General features: G+C 43.0%; 1 protein-coding gene across 5 annotated transcripts in view; it reads left to right on the top strand.

Annotated features, from left to right (window-relative positions):
* The first annotated feature begins 6,503 nt into the window (after positions 1 to 6,503).
* ppp2r5ca (protein phosphatase 2, regulatory subunit B', gamma a) overlaps positions 6,504 to 26,680 on the top strand; it is a 179,917-nt gene continuing 159,740 nt past the window's right edge. For 2 of the 5 annotated variants that reach the window (XM_072568495.1, XM_072568493.1), the window contains exons 1-3: positions 6,530 to 6,671; positions 7,021 to 7,089; positions 13,637 to 13,723. In XM_072568495.1, the coding sequence (XP_072424596.1) occupies positions 6,645 to 6,671; positions 7,021 to 7,089; positions 13,637 to 13,723 (183 nt within the window). In that variant the 5' untranslated portion in view covers positions 6,530 to 6,644. Of the gene's footprint in view, positions 6,672 to 7,020; positions 7,090 to 13,636; positions 13,724 to 26,680 lie in introns of those variants that run through there. The other 3 variants (XM_072568492.1, XM_072568494.1, XM_072568498.1) reach the window with 3 other exon arrangements.

The following is a 26,680-nucleotide window of genomic DNA, read 5'->3' as shown; positions in this document are numbered from 1 at the left end:
AAAAGGAAGTTGGAGACTGTGCATTCATAATTTTCCCAATGTTCACTCATGGAATTTTTCTTGTTTTTTTCACATAAAGTGAGAATCACTGGCCAGTGATTATTGCCTAATTCTAACCACTTGAGAAGGTTAGTGAGCCACTTTCTTGAATGCCTGTAGTCTTTATGGTATAGGCACATTCACAGCACTCTTAGGGAGTGATGGCCTAGTGGTATTGTCACTAAGCTATTAATCCAGAGATGAGAGTGTGGTGCTGGAAAAGCACAGCAGGTCATGCAGCATCTCACAAGCAGGTGAATTGACATTTCAGGCATAAATCCTTCATCAGCAATTAGGCTTGTGGGCCAGGGAGCTGAGAGATAAATGGGAGGGGGGTTGGGCTGGGGGGAAGGTAGCTGAGAATGCAATGGGTAGATGAAGGTGGAACAGAAGGTAGGTAGGAGAGGAAGATGGAGTGGATAGATGGGAAAGATGATGGACAGGTCAAGAGGGTAGTGCCGTGTTGGAGGTTTGGGACTGGGACAAGGTGTGGGGAGGGGAAATGAGGAAACTGGTGAAATTCACATTGATCCCCTGTGGTTGCAGGGTACCAAGGCGGAATATGAGGCGTTCTTCCTCCAAGCATTGGGTGGTTAGGGTTTGGCGATGGAGGAGGCCCAGGACCTGTATGTTCTTGGTGGTGTGGGAGGGGGAGTTGAAATGTTCAGACACAGGCAGTGGGGTTGGTTGGTGCAGGTGTTCCAGAGTTGTTCTCTGAAACAATCCACAAATTGGCGTCCCGTCTCCCCAATGTACAGGGAACCACATCGGGTGCAACGGATACAGTAGATGATATTGGTGGAAGTACAGGTAGATTAGATTAGATTAGATTACTTACAGTGTGGAAACAGGCCCTTCGGCCCAACAAGTCCACACCACCCCGCCGAAGCGTAACCCACACCATACCCCTACATCTACATTTACCCCTTACCTAACACTATGGGCAATTTAGCATGGCCAATTCACCTGGCCTGCACATCTTTGGACTGTGGGAGGAAACCGGAGCACCCGGAGGAAACCCACGCAGACACGGGGAGAACGTGCAAACTCCACACAGTCAGTCGCCTGAGGCGGGAATTGAACCCGGGTCTCAGGCGCTGTGAGGCAACAGTGCTAACCACTGTTCCAACCTGCCGCCCACGGTGGTAAATTTCTATCGGATGTGGAAAGATCTTTGGGGCCTTGGACAGAGATGAGGGTGGAGTTGGAGGTACAAGTTTTGCACCTCTTGCGGTGGCAAGGGAAGGTGCCAGGAATGGGGTGTAGGCTGGTGGGGGTCTAGGATCTGACAAGGGATACACGGATGGAATGGTCTCTCTGAAATGCTGATAGGGCTGGGGAGGGAAATCTATCCAGGGTGGTGGGGTCTAATTGTAGATGGTGGAATTGGCAATGTATACAGACGTTGGTGAGGTGGAAGGTAAAGACCAACGGGTTCTGTCTTTGTTGCCTTGGGAGGGGTGGGGTTCAAGGGCAGAGGTAAAGGAAATGGAGGAGGTGCATTAGAGGGCATCGTTGACCACATAGGAAATTGCTGTCTTTGAAGAAGGAGGCCATCTGGGATTTTCTATGGTAGAACTGGTCATCCTGGGAACAGATGTGGCGGAGGTAGAGGAGTTGGGAATAAGGGATGGCATTTTTACAGAAGGAAGGGTGAGAGGAGTTGTAATCCAAGTAGCTGTGGAAGTCAGTGGTTTTGTAGTAGATATCTGTGGTTAGTTGGTCACTGGTGATGGAGATGGAGAGGTCCAGGAAGGGGAGGGAGGTGTCTGAGATGGTCCAGGTGAATTTGAGGTCGGGATGAAAGTTGTTAGTGAGGTTGATGAACTGTTCAACCTCATGGGAGCATGAAATAGTGCCAACACAGTCATCGATGTAGTGGAGGAAAAGGGAGGGGATGGTGCCAGTGTAGCTGCAGTAGATGGACTGTTCTACATACCTGACAAAGAGACAGACATAGCTGGGAACCATGGCCACCCTCTTGGTTTGGAGAAAGTGGGAGAATTGGAAGGAGAAGTTGTTACGGGTGAGGACCATTTCAGCCAGGCCGATGACGGTGTCAGTGGAAGAGTACTGGTTGGGACGGCATGAGAGGAAGAAACAGAGGGCTTGGAGGCCTTTGTCATGGCAGTTAGATACATACAGGGACTGGATGTCCTTGGCATAGAGGGCCGGGGAAACAAAAGTCTTGGTGGAGGTCTTGGACTCTGATCTCCAGCAACTGCAGTCCTCACTTTGTCCTATTAATCCAGAGATCCTGGTAATATTCTGGGGACTTGGGTTCGAATCAATCCATAGTAGATGATAGAATTTGGATTCAATAAATATCTAAAGACTAATGATGAACATGAAACAATTATCAGGAAAAACTCATCTGGTTCACTAATGTCCTTTTGAGAAGGAAACTGCTATCCTTGCCTGGTCTAGTCTACATGTGACTCCAGAATCACAGCAATGCGGTTGACACTTAGTCCAATTAGGGATGGATAATAAATGCTGGCCTGGCCAGTGACATCCAATTCTGTGAACTAATAAAAAAGGTTTTGACACAACTACAGTGGAATAGTGGCAATATACCTCATTAAGGTGAGGACTATGAAGATCTGCTCTGACTCAACAACAGCTTTTGACAGATAATTCCACCTTTTCAACACATGCTCTGCAGGGAAATTTCTTCAAACTTGTTTAATTTCTTTGCAGGCATCTTAAATAAGTACCTTCCTGTTGCTGTCTCACCAGCCAATATAAGCAATTTCGTTATCTAATTACAAACCTTAAGTGTCTTGAAAAAAATCCATCTGGTTATCTGTTAATAATTTGAGTGTGAGTGAAACTTGCCCACCAAGCAAAATTAGGTAGCGAATTTCATTTATATTGACCTATTGACAAGAAAGAAATTGCAAAAATAACATTTTTGACTTGAAAGGTAATTTGGATCTGGTGATTGTCTCACAACAATGTTAGTTTTGTTTTTCCTTATTTTGGGGTCACAGGACTGGGGAATGACTATGAAATAACCTTGATGATTGCTGCAGTGCATCAAAAATCATTTAGACATAGTAAACTCGGGTGGCATGGTAATTCAGTGGTTAGCACTGTTGCCTCACAGCACCAGGGACCCAGGTTCAATTCCAGCCTCGGGTGACTGTCTGTGTGGATTTCCTCCGGGTGCTCCAGTTTTCTCCCACAGTCCAAAGATGTGCAGGTGAAGTGAATTGGCCATGCTAAATTGCCCATAGTGTTCAGGGATGTGTAGGGTAGGGGGAATGGGTCTGGATGGGTTATTCTTCAGAGAGTTGGTGTGGACTTGTTGGCGCAAAGGTCCTGTTTCCACATGGTAGGGATTCCATGATAATAAAACACATGGAAATGGGTCCATTTTAAACAATCATCCCCTGCCTTTTCCACCACCTCCAGCAGGTTAACATCACCAAATAAAGATATCTTCCCCTCCCCTCTGTTGTCAGAATTCCACACTGACCATTCCCTCTGCAACACTCTAGTCCACTATTCTAACATTTCCTCAGCATGCCATCCATCACCACCCCTGCCCCTCACTCACCCCAATACTGCATGGCATTTCTCTATGTAATTGCAGAAGACATAACTTGCCCTTTCACCTCCTGCCTTCTTATATTTCAAGGCTCCAAACACGACTTCCAGGTGAAACAGTATTTTACTTACACATCTTTCAATTTTGTCTACTGTATTCGCTAGTCATAATACAGTCTCCTTTACATTGGTGTAATGCATTTGGTACTCCTAATATAACTCTTTTACATTGGTGAGCCCAAACAGAAATTGGATGATCACTTTGCAGAACACCTTCCCCCTTTCCTAAGAATGACTCTGACCTTTCAGTTGCTTGCCATTTTAATAAATAATCTTGCTCCCATGCTAATATTTCTGTTCTGGGCCTGCTATAGTGTTCTAGCAAAGCCCAATGCAAGCTGAGGGAACACCATCTCATTTTCCACTTAGGCACACTAAGACTCAATATTGAGTTCAACACATTCTGAGCGTGACCTCTGCCCTCTATTTTGATTACTGTATAGATGATCCCCTTCCCTCTAGCCTTGCCTTATCTGTGTCGGAGCTCTGAGATGCAAAGGCATCTATATGTCCTGGTACATTAATCGTTTAAGGCTAACATGCAGGTACAGCAATAATTAGGAAATCTAACAGAATGCTATGATTTATTATGAGGGAAATTGAATATACTGACAGGAAGGTTATGCTTCAGTTGTATATGATACTGGTGGAAACACATCTAGAGTACAGTATTGGCCTTCCTATTTAAGGAAGGATATAAGTATATTGAAAGCAGTTCAAAGCATGTTTACTAGACTAATAAAAAGCAAAGTACTATGGATGCTGAAGATCTAGACAAAAAAACAGAATTTGCTGGACAAACTCAGCAGATCTTACAGGATTGTGCAGAAAAAGTAGAGCTTTGCTGTGAGCCCCTAAAAACACCATTTATCTTCAGTGATTTGTTTACTTTAGCACTTTTTAAGTTCTAAAACCATCACCAATTATTACTACTTTTCTAAAAATGAAGACATGAACTGGGTGAACTGTGTTATACAATTTTGTTTTATGTGATTTTTCAAACCTCTCAAAGTCAAACTTCTCAAGCGTCAAAGGACATAAAATGTTCTCAGAGGGAATTTATTTTTGGCTAAGAATTATGAATTCTGTGCCCATGTTTGCATGATGTTCTTTCAAGAGTTTTGGGAGTATATTTAAGTTGCTCGTCACTTGTATGATTCCTCACTTGTTTCTCTGCTTAAATAAGAAAGTGGTAAAATTAGAATCCTAATTGTTGCTGGTTTTGGTAATGTGGGAATTTGGTGTTCTGAAATTAAAAATCGCTCTATTTCTCACCACTTTTGGCATAGCTCACACAGCTTGTCCTGCTTCGAAGGCTGCCAGTGAGTATGCATGCCATGCATAGGCTGGAAGCATGCAGGGTTGGCAGATTACGATTATACTGTATCAAACACCGATTAGGCACCTGACCTGCTGACTTTGAGTCTTCCAAGTCCAATTAATGCACTGTTATAAACAGTCTCTGCTGAACCTGTACTCAACCACTCTCTGTCACAAGCAAGTTAAAGATATCAACATGCAACTTTCAGGTGAGATGCTTAAGACTTTTAATGCTGCTTCAGAATTAGTGAATGTTCTACGTTCAATGCTTTTGGAGGAGTCCTGAAAAGTTATTGTAGTTGGAAGGGATGGAACTGGACTTCTTCAAGATCAATGCAGTTTGATAACTTCTGAGCAGAAAGCCTACTCTCATTCACAGAGTTTTTAAAGAGAAGAGGAAGAGGGTTTTCAATAGAAGGCCACATTCATGTAGGGAGTAATCCTCCCACCTTCACATCATCTGAGAGCAGTGACTGAAGGGGCTACAATGCATTCTTTTTCTGTGTCTGGATCAAAGTCCTGGAACTCTTTCCTAACATCACTGCAGGTGTACCTGACTCCTTAGTCTGCCTGCAGTGGTAAAGAAAAGAATGTTCTTCATCACATTCCAAATCAACAATATTTGCTGGCCTAGCCAGTGATGCCCACATCCTATGGGCATGAATAGGAAAAAGTCACAGAACTGTTACAGAGGGGACATTAATTGTGTTTGCATTCCTTCCGAAAGAGTAACTTATTTAAGTACAGTTCTCCTGCCTTCTTCCTATCACTCTTTACATTATTTCTTTTAAAGGTACTGTCCACTTTCCTTTTGAATGCTTCAATTGAACATACCTTCATTGCATGTATTCCAGAACCTAAATCAGGACAATGGAGTATTCGACTTGAGAAGGTGCATAGGATAGTAATACACAATCAATCTGAATGATTTCAGTGATACCAGCTGCAAAGACCTCTGCAGTCTCTGCCAGTCCAGGAATTTACAACCACTTCTCCAAAGGGTTCAGGAGATGAAGGTATGCCAATCCCACCTGCTGCTGCATTTTATATGTAAGCCTGTCCTGCAGGCTTGGGGATGGGTGGACAGTAAAGTGGAGTGAAGATAGTAATTGATTGTGTTATGTGGCTGAACAACTGGAAAGTGGTTGAGGCTGCTAGAAGTCGGGGTGTGGGGGTCGCAGCATTTTGGTGGACGGGAGGGATCTGAAACTGTGCTGATAGTTAGCGGGTCCTGAGTGGGGTAAATAATGAGCCGAAAATGTGTTGCTGGAAAAGCGCAGCAGGTCAGGCAGCATCCAAGGAGCAGGAGAATCGACGTTTCGGGCATGAGCCCTTCTTCAGGAATTTTCGGCTCTGATCTCCAGCATCTGCAGTCCTCACTTTCTCCTGGGGTAAATAATGAGCTGTTGGGGGAGCAATGCACTGGAGCACGCAGACTCTGAGCCGGGTGGCAGAGCCTGCCACTTCAGTGCGAGAACTTTTGCAGCGTGTCCCGGTCAAAATGCCTCGAGCCCCTGGAGGTTAGGTCACGTGTGTCTGAGTGACCAATGGCATTCAGTGCTGAGCAGGCGGCGGTGGCGGCGGCTGAGGAAAGGCGAACGGCGTCGGGGTCCGGATCCGGGTCTGGCACCGGGAACAGCGGCGCTGAGACCGAGCGACTGTCCGTACTGGACATGCCCAATAAAAACAAGAAAGACAAGGTGAGGGTGGCCGAGGGAAGCTGCTGCTGCGGCGGCGGGGCAGGGGGGAATGCTGTGTTTGCCGGGGCCGAACCGGGAGGGACGGGTGAGATGTTCAGAGCCGCCCCTCTTCCCCCTTTCCTCTGGGGACCGGCCCGTGTTTCTCCCTGAACAACCGGCGTCTCCTCCGGTGGGCCATCTTACATTTCGGCCACTGGGGAGGCGGGAGGGGGGGAGAGAGGGGTGTTGGAGTTTGGGATTTCTTTCCCCGGAGCGGCCGGTAACCGCGCTCTCTCCGCCCCCCCCCCCCCCAACGGCAAACTTCCTTTCCCTCAACTCCGCCCTGATGCTTTAATCTCTTCACTTTCAGGAACCTCCTAAAACTGGGAAAAGTGGCAAAAGCGGCACAAAGGACGCTCACGAGAATGCCGAAGCGGAGGTAAAGATTGACCGGGGGGGGGGGGAGAGACCGGAGGTGGCTCTCGCGCCCTTTGAGCGGTTTAACTGGAGGGAGAGAGGAGGAGGAGGAGGAGGAGGAGGGGAGGGGGAGGATAGGGGCCGCCGCTACCTTTCCCGGGCTGTGGGCTCTGCCCGTGTCCGTTTTCCCTCTGGTTTACCTGCTGCAGTGCCCGGGGCTTGTCTTCGTCTTCGTACATCTACTGTTCCCATTTGACGCAAGGATACACTGCAGCTAAATATTTCCAGAAGGTAATTTCCCTGATCTATTGTGGACGTTGTCGGATTTCGATGTCACCCTGATCATATTTGGGTGGTTGTATACTTTTGTAAATCAGGGATTCATGTTACACTGGTTTCTAAAAGGCAACTTAATCTGTCATTTCTTAGAATCTAAAGCACAAATACAAGTTAGAAACTGATGTTCTACACTTCACACGAACCACCTCCTCCAGTTTACTTCCTATTTTACCGCATCTCTTGCCTCCCCATTCCTTTTAAACGCTCGTATGTGTCAGGCAGCTATAGCATACTGTTTCAACCAATTCAAATAGTTTCTTCCTCGTCTATATTTTACCTGTTTGTGATTTTCTTAAATTTGTTACATTGTTCTTGACTCGCCCACAAGTGAAAGTTGTTTCTCCACATCTTCAAACTCATTTGCAATTTTGAACATCAGTTCTCTATTTTTGCCCTTTTTCACTGCCTTACTAGGCCATTTGAGAGCAGTTAGGAGTCAACGCCATTTATGAGTTGACTGCAGGCCAGACCGGGTAAAGATAACTTATTTCCTCTGTGGAAATGATGATCCTGTCTCCTGATCATTAATTCAGGCCTCTGGATTACTAGCTGAGTGAAGTGGCCTGTCAAGACCTGAGCTCTTGACAAATACAAAGGCATCTTGCACATTCATCTCAACCACTTTTAGACACTTTTACTGACATCCATCAAGGCCAATGAGCCAAATGTGTTGCATTAATCCTCCCAAACATAGTATGCATTTACTTTCCAACTTGAGTTAGTATGAGGTTGTTCGAACACCATGAAGGTCAAGCTGTAGCTCGAAGCTAAGCCAATACTGGAGCAAATGTGACCAGGCATTCTGCATGTGGAATTGTTATTCCTAATTCACTGAAAGCAATGTGGATTGCACAGATTAAAATTAATTAAAATAGAAACATCTTCCAAGTTTATTACATTCATAAATTGCAATATACCCATAGCATTATAACTGTGACTAATGACGAATCTTGGGGCAAAAGCAATTTTTAGAGAGGTGTAAGCCAATAGATAAGAGGTGATTAGTTTATGGTGTGAAGAGCAAGTGTCCCAGATTAATGGTTTTAAAGTGATAGGTTTGACAACTTTCAGACATTTCCCAAGAAACGATGGTGATGTAGATATTTTACTTCCAAATGTTTTTAGTTTTAATGGCCATGTCACACTTTTTTGGCTCATGTTTGTGGCAACCCAGTGCCATGATTGTCTTGCAATGCATGTTGTTGTTCTATCCCTCCTACTAAAGTAACCTTTTCCTCATTTGTTGATCCTGTCATTAATTTTTGATGGGCTTTTTGGGCACTTTTGAGTGTCAGTTTCCCTACTATCTGTGTGTGTGTGTGTCTATTAGATGGTTCCATTATTTTCGGCCAAATCTGACTATAGTGCATTCACTTTCCCCATCCAAGTCACTAACATATTGACTAATGATGTATTGAACTCTGGCACTCCGCTCGTTTCAGGTTGCCATCCTAAAAATTTCCCCCTCATCCCAATTCTGTCTTTGAATTAACTCTATCTGTGTTGATAGACTTCCAACACAGTGGGCTCTATTACGTTGCCAAATGTGTGGTGCCTTAACACGGGCCTTCTGAAAATCCAAATGTATTATGTAACTGCTTCCCCTTTATTTCTATTGCTTGTTACCTCAAAGAAGTATAGTAAATCTGTCAGGCATGATGTCCCTTCCAAGAAGCCAGGCCAACTCTGCTTGATTGTATTCTGTATATCTAAAAGCACTGCTACTATGTGGAGTCGTAGAGATGTACAGCATGGAAACAGACCCTTGGTCCACTCGCCCATACCCACCAGATCGCCTAAATTTATCTAATCCCATTTGCCAGCATTTGGCCCATAACCCTCTAAACCTTTCCTATTAAATGTTGCAATCATACCAGCTTCCACCACTTCCTCTGGCAGCTCAATCCATACATGGACACCCTCTGTGTAAAAAGGTGGCCCCTAAGGTCCCTTTTAAATCTTTCTCCATTCACTTCAAACCTATGCCCTCTAGTTTCAGAGTTCTGTGCTCTGGAGAAAAAGACCTCGTCCATTTACTGTATCCATGCCACTCATCGTTTTATAAACTTATGTAAGGTCACCCCTCGGCCTCCAATGCTCCGTGGAAAATAGCCCTAGCCTATTATGGCTCAGACCGTTCAACTATAGCAACGTCCTTGTAAATCTTTTCTGAACCCTTTCAAGCTTCACAACATCCTTCCTATAGCAGGGAGACCAGAATTGCATGCAGTACTCTAAAAATGGCCTGACCAATGCCCTGTACAGCTGCAACATGACCTACCAACTCCTATACTCAGTGCTCTAACCAATAAAGGAAAGCATACCAAACGCCGCCTTCACTATCCTATCTACCTGTAACTCCACTTTCAAGGAACTATGTACCTGCACTCTTTATTCAGCAACACTCCCCAGGACCTTACCATTAAGTGTAAAGTCCTGCCTTCATTTACCTTTCCAAAATGCAGCACCTCGCAGTTATCTAAATTAAACTTCACATCTGCCACTCCTGGGCCCATTGGCCTAACCGATCAAGAATCCTTTTACTCTGACGTAACCTCTTTTGCTGTACGCTGCACCTCCAATATTGGTGACATCTGCAAACTAACTATACCATGGTGGCTCAGTGGTTAGTACTGCTGCCTCATACTGCCAGGGCCCCGAGTTCAATTCCCGCCTCGGGTGACTGTGTGGAGTTTGCACATTCTCCCTGTGTCTGCGTGGGTTTCCTCCGGGTGCCAGTTTCCCCCCTCTCAATCCAAGAATGTGCAGGTCAGGAGAATTGGCCATGCTAAATTGCCCATAGTGTAAGGTGCATTAGTCAGGGGAATGGGTCTGGGTGGGTTACTTTTCGGAGGGTTGTTGTGGACTTATTGAGCTGAAGAGCCTGTTTCCATACTGTAAGGAATCTAATCATGCCTGTTATGCTCACATCCATATCATTTATATAAATGACGAAAAGCAGTGGGCCCAGCACCGATCCTTGTGGCACACCACTGGCCACAGGCCTCCAGTCTGAAAAGCAACCCTCCCACCACCACCCTGCTGTCTTTTACCTTCGAGACAGTTCTATATCTAAATGGCTAGTTTTCCCTGTATTCCATGTGATCAAATCTTGGTAACCAGTCTACTATGAGGAATCTTGTTGAATGTCTTACAGAAATGCATATAGATCACGTCTGCTGCTCTGCCCTCATCAACCCTCTTTGGATTGAGTTTTTTTGAAGAGGTAACAATCATGAAACATATATGAATAGGAAGGGTTTGGAGGGATATGGGCCGGGTGCTGGTAGGTGGGACTCGATTGGGTTGGGATATCTGGTCAGCATGGACAGGTTGGACCAAAGGGTCTGTTTCCATGCTGTACATCTCTATGACTCTGATTTCCCACACACAAAGCCATGTTGACAATGCCTGATCAACCCTTGCCTTTCCAAATACATGCAAATCCTGTCCCTTGGGATTCCCTCCAACAACTTGCCCTCCACCAATGTCACACTCACTGGTTCCCTGGCTTTTCCTTTCCACCTTCCTTAAACAGTGGCACCACATTATCCAACCTCCAGTCTTCCAGCACCTTACCTGTGGCTATCAGTGATACAAATATCTCAGCAATGAATTGAGATCATTTTTCTACTTCCTACAGAGTTCTAGGGTACACCTGATCAGGCCTCTGGCATTTATGCACCTTTATGCATTTTATGACAGCCAGTACCACCACCACCATAATATGGACATTTTTTCACAATGTTGCTACTTATTTCCCCTCGTTCTATATCTTTCATGTCCTTGTCAACAGTAAACACTGATGCAAAAATACTCATTTAGCATTTTCCCCATCTTTAAGAGCCCCTAGTTACTCTTTTGTCCTTTAATGTATTTGTAGACTCCCTTTGCGTTTGCCTTCAACCTATTTGCCAAAGCTGTCTCGTGTTCCCTTTTTGTCATCCTGATCTCCTGCAAGTATACTCCTACTGCTAGGGATTCACTCAATCTCTGCTGTCTATACCTGACATCTGCTTTCTTTTTTCTTAAGCAAAACCTCAGTTTCTCTAGTCATCCAGCATTCCCTAAACCTATCAGCCTTGCCTTTCACCCTAACAGGAATATATTATCTCTGGACTCTTGTTATCTCATTTTTGAAGGCTTCCCATTTTCCGGTTGTCTCTTTACCTGTAATCGTCAGCCCCCAATCAACTTTTGAATATTCTTGCTTAATACCGTCAAAATTGGCCTTCCGCCAATTTAGAACTTTAACTTTTAGATCTGGGATATCCTTTCCTGTTACTATTTTAAAATGAACAGAATTATGTCATTGGCCCCAAAGTGCTCTCCACTGACACCTGCCACCTGCCCTGCCTTATACTTAATCAGAAAACTTTCTTGTGCAGACTAACAAATTTCTCTCCATCCGAGTCCTTAACAGTATGGCAGCTCCAGTCTATGTTTGGAAAGTTAAAATCTCCCACCATAACCACCCTATTATTCTAACAGATAACTGAGATCGCCTTATATGTGTTTCTCAATCTTCTGCTGAATATGGCTGGGAGTCTATAGTACAATAAGGTGATCATCCCTTTCTTATTTCTCAGTTCCACCCAAATAACTTCCCAGGATGTGTTCGCAGGAATATCCTCCCTAAGTACAGCAGTAGTATTATCCCAAATTAAAAATGTCACTCCCTCTCCTCTCTTGTCCCCACCCATCCCACCCCCTGTCAATCCTTCCTATAACATCTATACCTTGGAACATTGAGCTGCTAATCCTGTCCATCCCTGAGCTATGTCTTTGTAATTGCTATGATATCCCAGTCCCATGTTCCTAACCATGCCCTGAGTTCATCTGCCTTACCTGTTAGACCTCTTGCATTGAAATAAATGTGTTTTAATTTATCAGTCCTACCTTGTTCTCTGCTTTGTTCCTGTCTGCCCTGACTGTTTGACTTGGTCCTTTTCCCAACTGTACTAGTCTCGGACTAATGTGTTTTCTCACTATCTTCCCCCTTACCCTGTTTAAATCCTCCTAAGAAGCTCGAGCAAATCTCCTCACTTGTATACTAATGTCCTTCCAATTCAGGTGCAATCCATCCTTCTTATACAGGTCACTTCTACCCCAGAAGACATTCTAAGGATGCAAAGATGTGAGCCCTTCCTGCCAGCTCCTTAATCACAATTCATCTGCTCTGTCCTCCTATTCATACCCTCACTAGCTCGTGACACAGAGAGTAATTCAGATAATACTACAGTCGAGGACCTCATTTTTGAATTCCTGTCTAACTTCCTATATTGTCTCCTCAGAATCTCATCCTTTTCTTCCCTTACGTCATTCGTTCCAATGCGTACAATGACGTCTTGGTCCCTCTTCCCGTTGAGAATATTCTGCACCTTCTCCAAGATATCCTTGATCTTAGCACCATGGAGGCAACACACCATTCTGATGCCTTGCAGCCGACCACAAAAATGTCTGTCTATGCCCCTGAGCAGAGAGTCCCCTTTAACAATCAGTAGCTTGGAACCTGATGTACCCCTCGTTACATTAGAGCCAGTCTCAGTACCTGCATCAAAAACCTGGCTGTCAGTGCTTCAGTTCCCTGAGAGTCCATCAGCCCCTACGATTTCCAAAACAGCATACTTGTTTGAGATGGGGAGGGCCATAGGAGACTCTTGCATGACCTTCTTCCCTCTCCTACCTTTCCTGAAGGTAGCCTATCTACCTGATTGTATCTTTGGTTGATATCCCTTCCTGCAATTGCCAACCGTCACACCCCCAGCTCCTGTAAATTCCTCATTGCCTCTAACTGCCGCTCCAACCAATTCATGCGATCTGATAGGATTCACAACCAAATACACTTTCTGCAGACATAATCATCAGTAACATGGAAACTCTCCCTAATCTCCCACATCTGATGGGAAGAGCATATCATTTTACTCAGGGCCATCTTTGCAGCTTACCAATCTACAGAGCCAGAAAATAGTGCAGTCTTACTGCTCTGAAAAACACTTCCCAGCTTATTTAGTACCTATGTTTTGTATTTTTAAAACTTAATGAAGAGACGGATCTCAATAAAACATATGATCAAAAAAAGAACCCACTCTACTCACTAATGTAGATTTACAAAAAAAGTAAGGTTACACTTTAAAATGCCACTTAGCTATTCTCTCGCTGTGAGCTCTCCAACACAGATTTCTCCAAGATCAGTTGTGAATTTCCCTGTTTGTTAATTTTTTTCTTAGACAAAGTCTGATGTCCAGAGATACTTGAAATCAAACAGCAGAACAGTCAACCATGCAGATTCATTGCTGCATCAGACAGCAGTGCAGGTTTATTTCTCTTTGATTCACTTCTCACTTTGCCTATTTATCTCCTTTTTAAAGTGCTGTTGATTTAATCTTTTCCCAAAGTTCCAAGACAATGCAACAGCTTATAAGATGGTAATTACTGCTCCTAGAATTCCTGAAAAATACCTCAAAAACGAAGTATCTGTTACGATGACAATTTTCCCGTCCTCCATCTTGGATTGCCCAGAGTGCTTTTGGAGCTTTTGTAAAAGACTCTATCCCAATTGCAGATGTTAAACTAAATGGCCTTTTTTTTTGTTCTATAGCCTCCTACCTTCTTAAATAAGCGCTTAGATTGGCAAGGTTATAATCCTCTGGGATTTCTCCAGAATCTAAGGATTCCTGGAAGATTGCCACCAGTTCATCCACTATCTCTGTAGCTGCTTCCTTTAATATGTTAGGATGTATCTCATCAGGTCTAGAGGACTTGTTGGTCCTTAGCTCCTTTAGTTTCCCTAGCACTTTTTCTGTAGCGATACGTATTGAATTTATTACCTTTTCCTCCTTTTGCCACTTGAATTAGTAATTTTGGAATGCTATTAATGTCTTCTATTGTGAAGATTGATGCAAAGTATTTATTGAAATCCTCAGTTAATTTCAGGTCCCCTGTCATTATTTCCTCACTCATTTTTTCGAAAGTGCCTGTGACCATTTTGGCTTCTCTCTATTTTAAAGTGTTGCTTTCCATCTTAATGTTACTTGCACATTTATCCTCATAGTTTATTTTCTCCCTCGTTCTTCAGATTATCTTTGTTTTTGAAACCTTTCCGACCCATTGGCATACTACTAACCTTTGCAGCATTGTATGTTTTTGCTTTCAATTTAATGCTATCCTTAACTTCCATAGTTAACTATGGTTGCTGTATCCCTTTCTTCCTCACTGGAATATATCTTTGCTGTGAAGACATGAACTATTTTCTTAGATGCTGTTCCTCAACCGTCTTTGCTGCTGAGCTCTTTTCCCAGTCCACTCCAGCCAGTTCTGCCCATAATCCTTTGTCTTTACCCTCATTAAAGCTTACACAGTTGTTTCTGATCCAAGTTCCCCCTCCTAAAACTGAATTTTGCCCTGTTATATTCAGTCTTATCTAGGAGATCTTATACTTTGACGTCACATACAAACGCTGCTTCATTACACATCACATCCAAAATATCATTGTTTGATCCATAACACATTTTTCTCGGAAAATGTCCCACATGCTCTCTGTCCAATTGGCAGAGGAAGAATTAACAATCCCAATATACATGAAGATTAAAGTCACCCATTACTAATGTATTGCTTTCTCTTTTTATTCCTTGGGGATCCTTATTTGCTGTTGTGCTTGGAGGTTTGATTGCATCACTTTTTCATATCTTTTAAATTGCTGTTAATCCATCTGCCGTACTCTGGGTCATAAAATCAACTACATTGAAATCTTTTAAAAGTATTAAAGGTGGAAAGAATTTTCTTGAATCTGGTGTAAATGAAAGCGGCCAGCTCAAGGTTGATCTTCTACAATTCCATAGGAATTTTTTTTTGGGGTAGCTAATACCCATGTTGTTGTAGATAAGTTCTGTTACTGCAAAAGTGCAAACTGCAGTATGATTCCCTAAATGTATTTAGGAACTTGAGTGTGAACATCTTCAAGAAGTTTAGAACCCTTGCAGCTTCTCACCCATCTTGTATAACTCTAGCTGGTACAAATAGAAGTTTCAGAAATTATTTTTAGTGTTAATGAACAGTTGGGTTACTATTCAGTTCAAAGGGTTGGCTCTTGATTGAAGTTCCAATGTGAGGAAGTTCAGGAGGATTTTTGCATGGTTTTGAAGGAGCTCAAATGTAAGTTATATCCTCCAACCATCAAAGAGCCATTAGGAAATGCTATTATTAACTTATTTCTCATTTCTTAAGATTAAGAGCAGCATTAAATCCAAACTGGCAAATATTCTTTCCAGAAGGATACACAGCAACAAACTGTAAACCAACTTTTGAGTTAACTTTTTTTAAAGGCTGTTTGTATTCCATCAAAATATCTTGTGAACCCAACAGCATGTAAGGACATTAGAGAAAAGAAAGAACAGACTTTCCAGAATTCAACAATGGACTTAACTGAGACTTGGTTGAGGGAAGGGAATGATTTGTAGCCAAATATCCCAGAACATCGATGCTTCAGGCAGGATAGAGTGGGAGGTAAAAGGGGTGGAGGAGCTGCATTACTGGTCAGAGAGGATATCACAACTGTGTTGAAGGAGGGCACTATGGAAGACTTGAGCAGTGAGGCAAAATGGGCAGAGCTCAGAAATAGGAAGGGTGCGGTAACAACGTTGGGGCTGTACTACAGGCCTCCCAACAGCAAATGTGAGATAGAAGTACAAATATGTAAACAGATCATGGAAAGATGTAGGAGCAACTTGGTGATGATAGCAACAGGGAGATTTTAATTTTTCCAACATTGACTGGGATTCACTTAGTGTCAGAGGTCGAGATGGAGCAGAGTTTGTAAGGAGCAACCAGGAGAGTTTTCTAGAGCAGTATGTAAATAGTCCAACTCCAGAAGGGGCCATACTGGACCTGGTGTTAGGAAATGAGCACAGCCAGGTGGTTGATGTTTCAGTAGGGGATTACTTTGGGAATAGTTTCATTAGTTTTAGAATACTCGTGGACAAAGACAAGAGTGGAGCTAAATTGGGGGAAGGCCAACAATACCAAAATTCAGCAGGAACTGGGAAATGTAGATTGGGAGCAGCTGTTTGAGGGTAAATCCAGATTTGATATGTGAGAGGCTTTTAAAGAGGTTGATTATAATGCAGGAAAGGTATGTTCCTGTGAAAATAAGGATCAAAATGGCAAGGTTAGGGAACCATGGATGGCAGGTGAAATTGTGAGACCAGCTAAGAGGAAAAAGGATACGTACATAAGATCCAGGCTACTGAAGACAGGCAAAGCTTTGGAAGAATATCAGGAATGTAGGACCAATCTGAAATGAGGAATTAAGAGGGGTAAAAGATATATTTAGCAAACAAGGTTAAGGAAAATCCCAAAGCCGTTTATCATATAAGGGGCAAGAGGGTAACTAAAGAAAGGTTGGCCCACTTGAGGACAAAGGAGGAAAGTTATGCGTGGAGTCAAGAGAAAATGAGTGAGATTCTTAATGAGTACTTTATATCAGTGTTCACCGAGGTGAGGGACATGACTGATGTTGAGGTTAGGGATAGATCTTTGAGTACTCTAGGTCAAGTCAGCATAAGGAGGGTGGAAATTTTGGGTATACTAAAAGGCAGTAAGGTAGACAACTCCCCAGGTCCAGATAGTATCTACCCCAGGTTACTGAGGGAAGTCAGAGAGGAAATAGCTAGGGTTTTAACATATCTTTACAGCATCCTTGAACACAAGTGGGGTCCCGGAGGACGGGAGAATTGCTAATGTTGTCCCCTTGTTTAAGAAAGGTAGCAGGGATACTCCAGATAATTAGAGACCGATGAACCTGATGTCAGTGGTAGGGAAGCTGTTGGAGAAGATAATGAGGGATAGGATCTATTCTCATTTGGAAGGAAATGGGCTTATCAGTAATGGGCAGTGTAGTTTTGTGCAGGGAAGGTGATGTCTTACAAATCTAATAGAATTCTTTGAGGAGGTGACAAAGTTGTTTGCTGGGTGAACAGCTGTAGATGTTGTATACATGGACTTTAGTAAGGCATTTGATAAGGTTTCCCATGGTAGGCTGATGGAGAAGGTGAAGTCTTATGGGGTTCAGTGTGTGCTAGCTAGGTGGATAGCAGACTGGCTGAGCAACAGGAGACAGTAGTAGTGGAAGGGAGTTTCTCAAAATGGAGACCTGGGACCAAAGGTGTTCCATAAGACCATAAGACAAAGGAGTGGAAGTAAGGCCATTCGGCCCATCGAGTCCACTCCGCCATTCAATCATGTCTGATTGGCATTTCACCTCCACTTACCCGCATTCTCCCCGTAGCCCTTAATTCCTCGAGACAACAAGAATCTATCAATCTCTGCCTTGAAGACATTTAGCGTCCCGGCCTCCACTGCACTTCCCGGCAATGAATTCCACAGGCCCACCACTCTCTGGCTGAAGAAATGTCTCCGCATTTCTGTTCTGAATTTACCCCCTCTAATTCTAAGGCTGTGTCCACAGGTCCTAGTCTCCTCACCTAACGGAAACAATTTCCTAGCGTCCACTCTTTCCAAGCCATGTATTATCTTGTACATCTCTATTAAGTCTCCCCTTAATCTTCTAAACTCCAATGAATACAATCCCAGGATCCTCAGCCGTTCCTCATATGTTAGACCAACCATTCCAGGGATCATCCGTGTGAATCTCTGCTGGACACGTTCCAGTGCCAGTATGTCCTTCCTGAGGTGTGGGGACCAAAACTGGACACAGTACTCCAAATGGGGCCTAACCAGAGCTTTATAAAGTCTCAGTAGCACAACGGTGCTTTTATATTCCAACCTTCTTGAGATAAGTGACAACATTGCATTCGCTTTCTTAATCACGGACTCAACCTGCATGTTGACCTTTAGAGAATCATATTCCACAGGGATCTGTGCTGGAACCACGGTTGTTTGTGGTATATATAAATGATCTGGAGGAAAGTATCCGTGTCTGATTACAAGTTTGCAGATGATACCAAGATTGGTGGAGTAACAGATGGTGAAGGGGACTGGCACAGCATACAGCAGAATATAGATAGATTGGAGAGATGGGCAGATGGCGTTCAACCCGGTCAAATACAAGGTGATGCATTTTGGAAGATCCAGTTTAAGAGCAAATTATATGGTAAATGGAAAAGTCCTGGGCAAAATTGACTTACGGAGATCTGGGTGTTGAGGTTCATTGTTCTCTGAAGGTGGCAACGCAGGTCAGTAGTGGTAAAGAAGACATACATCATGCTTTCTTTCATTGGATGGGGTATTGAGTACAAGAGTTGGCAGATCATGTTACATTTGTATAGGACTTTAGTTCGGCCGCATTTGGAATACTGTGTATGGTTCTGGTCGCCACATTACCAAAAGTGTGGATGCTTTGGAGAGGGTACAGAGGAGGTTCACCAGGATACTGCCTGGTGAACCACCTCTGGTGGTTCTATGAAGACAGGTTGAATAGATTAGGATTATTTTCGTTAGAAAGATGGAGGTTGGTGGGGGTGGGGGGCGGGGGGGGTGGTGGAGTTGATTGACGTCTGCAACATCATGAGAGGTATAGACAGGGTGGATAGTAAGAAGCTTTTTCCCAGAGTGCAGAACTCAATTACTAGGGGTCATGAGTTCAAAGTGAGAGGAGAAGGTTTAGGGGCGATATGCTTGGAAAGTTCTTCACAGAGGGTAGAATGCTTTGCCAGTGGAGGTGGCAGAGGCGGGAACAATAACATCATTTAAGATGTATCTAGACAGATACATGAATGGTCAGAAAGCAATGGGATACAGATCTTTAGAAAATAGGTGACAGGTTTAGATAGAGAATCTGGATCGGCACAGGCTTAGAGGGCCAAAGGGCCTGTTCCTGTGCTGTAAGCTTCTTTGTTCTTTGTATTTCAACAGATTTGAGAGATCAGCTTGCTTTTATTTCTGAATGCTATCATCTTAATATGATAACTACATTTTTCTCTAACTTGAATGAAAATTTTTAATGTTTTAGTACAGCGTTCGTTCAATGCATATTGTATGGTGTGTATATGCCTGTAATCACATCCTCAAATGTCAACCATCTTTGTTAGGGACTGGTTGAATGGTGACTACTTGCTTCCGCATAGTAAGAGGGGGTCATTGCTGTAGATACGCTTGCATAATTTCAGAACCTAGTTTTGAAGTAGATCGAAGACTGGTATAAGTCAGCTATACCAGTCTATTGCATTCTACATTGTTGCAAATGCTATTTTTAGGAATGAACGGCATCTATGCCTTAACAACAAACTAAAAGACCAGTAGGGATTTTTTTTTAAAATTAACTAAATTAATAAGAGATGTTGGGCCAGGTAATTTGTTGCACCTGCATGATGTAGAAGCCGTGGACCCCATTGTGGTTCATAGTGACTACATCTGTAGCAAATGTTGGTTGTTTGAGGAACTCCTGTTCAGAGTTGATGAGCTGGAGTCTGAGCTTCAAACACTGCAATATATCAGGCAGGGGACAAGTTACCTGGAGACTTGTTTTTCGGAGGCAGCCAATTGAATTCAGTCAATGGATGCAGGAGGGTGTGACTGTCTGTGAGGTAGGGAGAGGGATCCAGGAGATTGTGCTGAAGGAGTGCTACCCCATCTAAGTCATTCATGTAAATCAAAAACAAAAGAAATTGCTAGCTTTGAAATCTGGAGGCATACCAATGTATATCTCCCTCTAGTCTGAACAAATAGTCATTGGCCATTCTGGCCTCTGGCATTGTGCGTTGGTCACGTATTGCTCAGTTATCGTATGTTTTCATTTGGAAGTGCTGGTGCTGGACTGGGATGGGCAAAGTTAAAAATCACACAATACCTGATTATAGTTTAGATCAGAGTGGTGCTGGAAAAGCACAGTAGGTCAGGCAGCATCCGAGGAGCAGATTTTCCTGCTCCTTGGATGCTGCCTGACCTGCTGTGCTTTTCCAGCACCACTCTGATCTAAACTCTGGTTTCCAGCATCTGCCGTCCTCGCTTTTGCCTAATACCAGGTTATAGTCCAGCAGGTGTATTTGGAAGTACTAGCATCTGGAGCACTGCTCCTTCAGGTAGCTGTGGAGCAGCTTCTCTAGCTTCTTCCTTAAACATATTAAAACAGCCATCTTCTACAGACAAGCCCTCTGCATACACAGGACCTGTTCAGATGAGGAGGAACACAACGGACACCTGAAGGTAATGTAGGACGCTCTCATAAGAATAGTGTACGATGCTCAACTCATCGATCGTTAGTTTGGGCATGCCACAGTGAGAAACTGTAACGACCTCCTCAGGAATCAGACACTGGATGCAACTGATAGGGTACCCTTCGTTGTCCAGTACTTCTTTGGAGTGTAGGACCTATGCCATGTTCTTCGCAGCCTGCAACACATTATCGATGAAGTTGAGCATCTCGCCAAGACCTTCCCTATGCCTCGACTTCTTGCCTTTAAACAACCACTGAACCTTAAGCAGAGTATTGTTTGCAGCAAACTGCCCAGCCTTCAGGACATCATCGACCACAACACCGTACAACCCTGTCCATGGCAACCACTGCAAGACATGTCAGTATTCCCATAATTCGTGGGAACACTACCCACCACCAATGTGGCAGATACTCATGTGACTCAACCAACATTGTCTAACTCATATGCTGCAGGTAAGGATGCCCCGAGGCATGGTACATTGGTGAGACCAAGCAGACACTATGATAACGGATGAATGGAGACCACGCAACAATTGGCAGACAGGGATGTTCCCTCCCAGTCGGGGAACACTTCAGTGGTCAGGGGCATTCAGCCTTGGATCTTGGGTGACCATCCTCCTCCATGAGGATGGCCTCAACCAGGACCTTGGGTTCATGTCATGCTACAGGTGACCCCATTATGTTATGCACTGTCTTGCTTGCATACACTCACACACCCTCACTCTCACTCACTCACTCACTCACTCACTCACTCACACAGACGTGCTCTCTGTCAGACACGTACATTCTCCTCCCCCCCCCCCCCCCATGCTCTGTCCCACACACACACACACACACACACACACACACACACACACACACACACACACACACACACACACACTGTCTCAAAGGCTCATACTCCGTCACATTCATGCATGCATGCAAATGCACACACAAATCTATGCTATGAATTTACATTTGCAGAATTGTAATTGCAGATACTTTGTGTTCAGAAAGCACACGGTCTGTAAGCAGTCAATCCAGTAACATTTTATACATTCCTAACTTTGGAAATAGAACCTGGCTGAAGATTGGGATATAGACAGACTGTAACCTTACAAGTTTAATGCATTGTCTGAGCTGAGATGTCACTTTCTTAAATAAAACCTTAAGTTGTCTCGAATGTGACTTGAAAGAAGTTCTGGGATTTAGATACTAATGAATCTAAACCTGCAACCCATTCTATAAGATTAAAGGCTTAACAGTAATCTAGGTTTGATCAATATGTTGTTTGTTGCATGACACTGAGATCTTTTGCTATAAATTCTGTGTCTTATGATTCTGCTGCACAGCTACCTGATGAAGGAGCAATGCTCCAAGAGCTAGTACTTCGAAATAAATCTGTGGGACAACAACCTGATGTTGTGATATTTTTTAATATATTATATGTTTTGGTCAACACTCTTGAGTTTGTGTAACAGGTTTCAGGTTTGAAATTCTTGCTCCTTGCATGGATGAGAGTGTGGTTTGTAGATGAGCAAACAGACCATAGTACCATGGTACAGGGAGCCATTCAAGAGGGGAAATGAAAAGAAAATGCTTTGTCATTGGGGGTACTACAGTCAGGGGAATAGATACACTCTTCTCTTTGGCCAGAATCGAGAGTCCCAAAGACTGTGTTGCCTGTCAAGTGTCTGGTTTCAAGGTGTCTGAATTGGGCTGCAGAGGAACTTTCGGTGGGTGGAGAAAGATTCAGTTATTGTGGTCCATGTAGGTACTAACGATACAAGTAGAAAGAAGCACTGCTGAGGGAATATGTGCAGCTAGCAGCTAAATTAAGAAGCAGAACCAGAAATCTTCAGGATCCTGCCTGAGACGCAAGCTAATTGGCACACGATCAACAAAAGGTAAAGAGGTAAACCTATAACTCAAGGATTGGTGTGGGAGAATGGTCCCAGCATGATTCAGGTGGAGCCTGTCCCGTCAGAACTGCTTCCTCCTTCCCCAGTACTGGTGCCAGAGTTCTAGCGAATCACAAGTTGGACTATAGATTAGGCTTTAAACTGAAGAGCAGATAGGCTGTGCTGTTGCTTGGAAAATTATAAAACCAAAGGTATTAACTGAAGGTAGAATTGCTGGTTAGTGATGGGTTTATTGTTAAACAAAGGAGATCCAGTGGACGTCATAGAGTCAGAGTTGTACGTATGGAAACAGACCCTTCGGTCTAACTTGTCCATGCTGACCAGGTGTCCTAAATAAATCTAATCCCATTTGCTAGTTTTGACACATACCCATCTGGATGCCTTTTAAATGTCATAAATTTACTAGCTTCCTCTGGCAGCTCATTCCATACTCACTCCACCCACTGCATCAAAAAGTTGCCCCTTTAGGTCCCTTTTAAATCTTTCTGTCTCACCTTAAATCATGCCCTCTCGTTCTGGATTCCAACACCCTGGCGAAAAGACCATGTCTGTTTACCCTGTCCATTCCCCCCATGATGTTATAAACATCTGTAAGGTCTCCCCTCAGAAAAGAAAGCCCCAATCTAATCAGCCTTTCCCTGTAATTCAAACCCTCCAACCCTGGCAACATCCTTGTCCCTCTTTTCTGAACCCTTTCAAGTTTCAAAACACCCTTCCTATAATGATCTATTTGGATTTCCAGAAGACCTTTGACAAGATGCTGCTCAAGAGGCTTCTAAATAAGACAAGAACGCATGATGTTAGGGACAAGGTACTGCTATGGATAGAGAGTTGGCCAATGGACAGAAGGCAGAGTCTGACAAGTAACTGGTGACCCACTCGGGTCGGTGTTGGGACGACAGCTATGGTAACAATGTAGAGGAAGGAGTTGAGGGCATTTTTGCTAAGTGTAGATGACACAATGGATGGAGGGGCTGTAGCATTAAGGAGGTGGGGAGGCTCCTGAAGGATTTGGACAGGCTTGGAGATTGGGCAAAGAAGTGACAGATGGAATACAATGTGGGAAAGTTTAAGGCTATGCACTTTGGTAGGAAGAACAGAGGTGTAGACTTTTTTCTAAATTGGGAAAGGCTTTGGAAATCTGAAGCACAAATGGACTTGTGTGTCCTAAGTCAGGATTCTCTTAAGGTTAACTTTTGGGTTCACTTGGTAGTTAGTAGTTAGGAAGGCTAATGCAATGTTAGCATTAATTTGAAGGGGGATAGAATACAAGAGTAGGGTTGTGCTTTTGAGATTGTATCAGGTTCCAGTCAGCCTGCATAATAGAATATTAAGAGTAATTTTGGGCTCAATATTATTAAGGAAGGTTGTGCTGGCATTGGAAGGAGTCAAGAGTGTGGTGCTGGAAAAGCACAGCAGGTCAGGCAGCATCAGAGGAGCAGGAAGGCTTATGCCCAAAACGTCGATTCCTTTCTCCTCAAATGCTGCCTGACCTGCTGTACTTTTCAGCAACATACACTCTACACTCTACTGATCTCCAGCATCTGCAGTCTTCACGTTCTCCTGGCATGAGAGGGAATCCAGAAGAGTTATACAAGAATGATTCCAAGGATGAAGAGCTTGTCACATGAGCGGTTGAGGACTCTGGGTCTGTACTTGGTATTGAGAAGAATGAGGAGGGGGGAATCTCATTGAAACTCATAGAATACTGAGCAGCCTAGATAGAGTGGCTGTGGAAATGATGTTTCCACTAACAGGAGAGAGTAGGACCTGAGGGCACAGCCTCCGAATGAAGAGATGACCTGTTACAACTGAGATATGCAATTTCATAAGAGGTGGTGAATCAATGGCACTCATAGTCATAGAAAGGCGTGGAGGCCAAGTTATTGAGTACACTTAAGGTGGAGATAGATGGTTCTTAAGTAGTACGTGGATCAAAGGTTTCAGGGAAAAGGCAGAGGATGGGGTTGAGAAAAGGATCTGATTGAATGGCAGAGCAGACCTGATGGACCTAGTGGCCTAATTCTGTTCCTGGGTCTTATGGTTTAATTTCACGGTGAAATATTGCCATTGTTCTGCATCGTTTTGTAAATTAATCTGTTCTAAAATTTTTAAAAGCTCATTTCCTTCAATTTTTCCTAATGTTCGCTTTCTATTTCAAGAGCAAGTCGCAGTTTGTTTTAATATTGGTGAAACTAGATGGATGTTCGTCTTTGACTTGTCCATCATTCATGTGATACTAAACTCCTTATCTCCTGGAATATTTTCACCACACAAATATAGAGACTCAAGAAGACAGCTCCTCACAATCATCTTGGGCATGAAAGCATGGGCAATAAATGCTGGCTTTACCAGCAATACACGCATCCTTCAAACTATATTTAAAAGGAGCAAACTAAGTCAAACTATTTTAACCACATTTTCCATTGTGCCCAATCAGATTTAAAAAGTAAAAGCTTCAGATTCAAAGGTGATGAGTATTGTAAATATAGATCTCTGACTGCCATGCATATGTAGGAATTGCATTTTTATTTTGCAATTCAGTGTAAGGAGAAAGAAATGGCAAGTGGAATTATCTTCTAAATAGATTTTTCAGATGTTTCATGGAATTTTCTCAATTTAGCGCACTACTCACCTATAGTGGTTCTAACATTTTATCTCCTAATCAGTTTCGTAACTTATAATTGCTTAAGTTATTGCAGTATATTTTCATTCTGCTCCAGGTTTGTACATGGCTTGTCCATGTACAAATTGTCTTTTAGCTGTACATAACTTTAGTATTGAGAAAAAAGACATTTGGTGGACTTTGATAGTTTTTTTTAACACTGGGATTGCAGTCGTTAATTATTGACAGTTAACTGCCAGCCTCTGTTTAGATTTTAAACCAGGTATAGCATCTCTTATGAATCAAGGTCCACTGGCCAATAGTCAGCCATCTCTTTACAGTATAAATGTTGATTTCCCTTTTTATTGGTATTTAAGCAAATTGTCCTAATTAGTGAAAGATAAAAACTTTTTGACAAAATCTGTCTGTCTCTAAAGCATTTCTCAAGCCTGTCAGTAACAATACAGCTTGTAACCAACCTCAAACTTTGGATTTGTAATTTAAACATAAAATATAGGAATATTACTACAAGAATTTTAATGAAACTCTGTGTGTGTGAACTGTTTATATTGACCATTAATCTAAATGTCCCTAGCAAGAATCCTGCTAGGAATGTTCAGTTTAAAAGATGCAGGCTTTTGTTTAATATCTTCATAGAATTTCTGATTTTTATCTGTGACCAAGATCATTGATTGCATTTTCTCCCTGATGCATTTGGATCAAGTGTCATTTGGATACTTATCCTGGCTGATGGCAGATTGTGTGTTTGTTGACTACTCTAAATGATGTTTTGAGAAAATGAATGGTGTTTTGGGGAAATCTCTTGCTATAATATTGAAATAATACTTTTTAATTTATGTGGCACATTTCATTATCACAGAATTTCTCAAAGTACTTTAGACATGTACTAACTTGTCATGTAGAAACGTAGCAGCCAATTTGATTGCAGTTAGCTTCCAGAAACAGTAACATGGTAATCACCAAATAATCTGTTTTATAAATTTGCTTTAGGGATGAAAATTGGCTTGGACACCAGGTATAATTCCCCTCCTCTTGAAGTATTGCCATGGAATCTTTTACATGTTCCTAGTTTAATAGTTCATCTGTGAGGCAGCAATTCTGACAGTTGTAATAGTGCCAACAATGAGGTGATTTGGATCTTAATCTTTCTCTGGTTGAAGATTACTTAATTTTTGCTAATATTCTGATTCTGAGGCTGAATTTGAAAATCTTATGATGCATATGGTGATGTGCTAGCATTAAATGTTTTTTTTAAATATAGTCACTTGGAATGAGAGATGTTTGAATAGCTGTCTGCCTCCACTTCTGGCATAATGAATCTAGCAATGGGTTTGATAGCAACTCCTCAACAGAAGTTGAGAATGAGCTGACCAAAGCCCTTGAATCCTTAGAAAAGAATAAAACTCCCTAAAACTAAATAAATATAAAGAAAGTGGAATGTCCTCTCAAAGATGGGTTCTGTGAAGGGATTTTGCAATTAGATCTGACTGCTCTACACCAACATCTGTAGTGTAGTCTCAATCAGTGGGTCAGAGTCAGAAAGCTTCCTGATCAGATCTAGAGTCAGGCAGGG

The sequence above is a fragment of the Chiloscyllium punctatum genome, chromosome 4 (assembly GCF_047496795.1).
Source record: "Chiloscyllium punctatum isolate Juve2018m chromosome 4, sChiPun1.3, whole genome shotgun sequence".
Taxonomy (NCBI): domain Eukaryota; kingdom Metazoa; phylum Chordata; class Chondrichthyes; order Orectolobiformes; family Hemiscylliidae; genus Chiloscyllium; species Chiloscyllium punctatum.
This window is presented reverse-complemented; position numbering and strand designations above follow the sequence as displayed.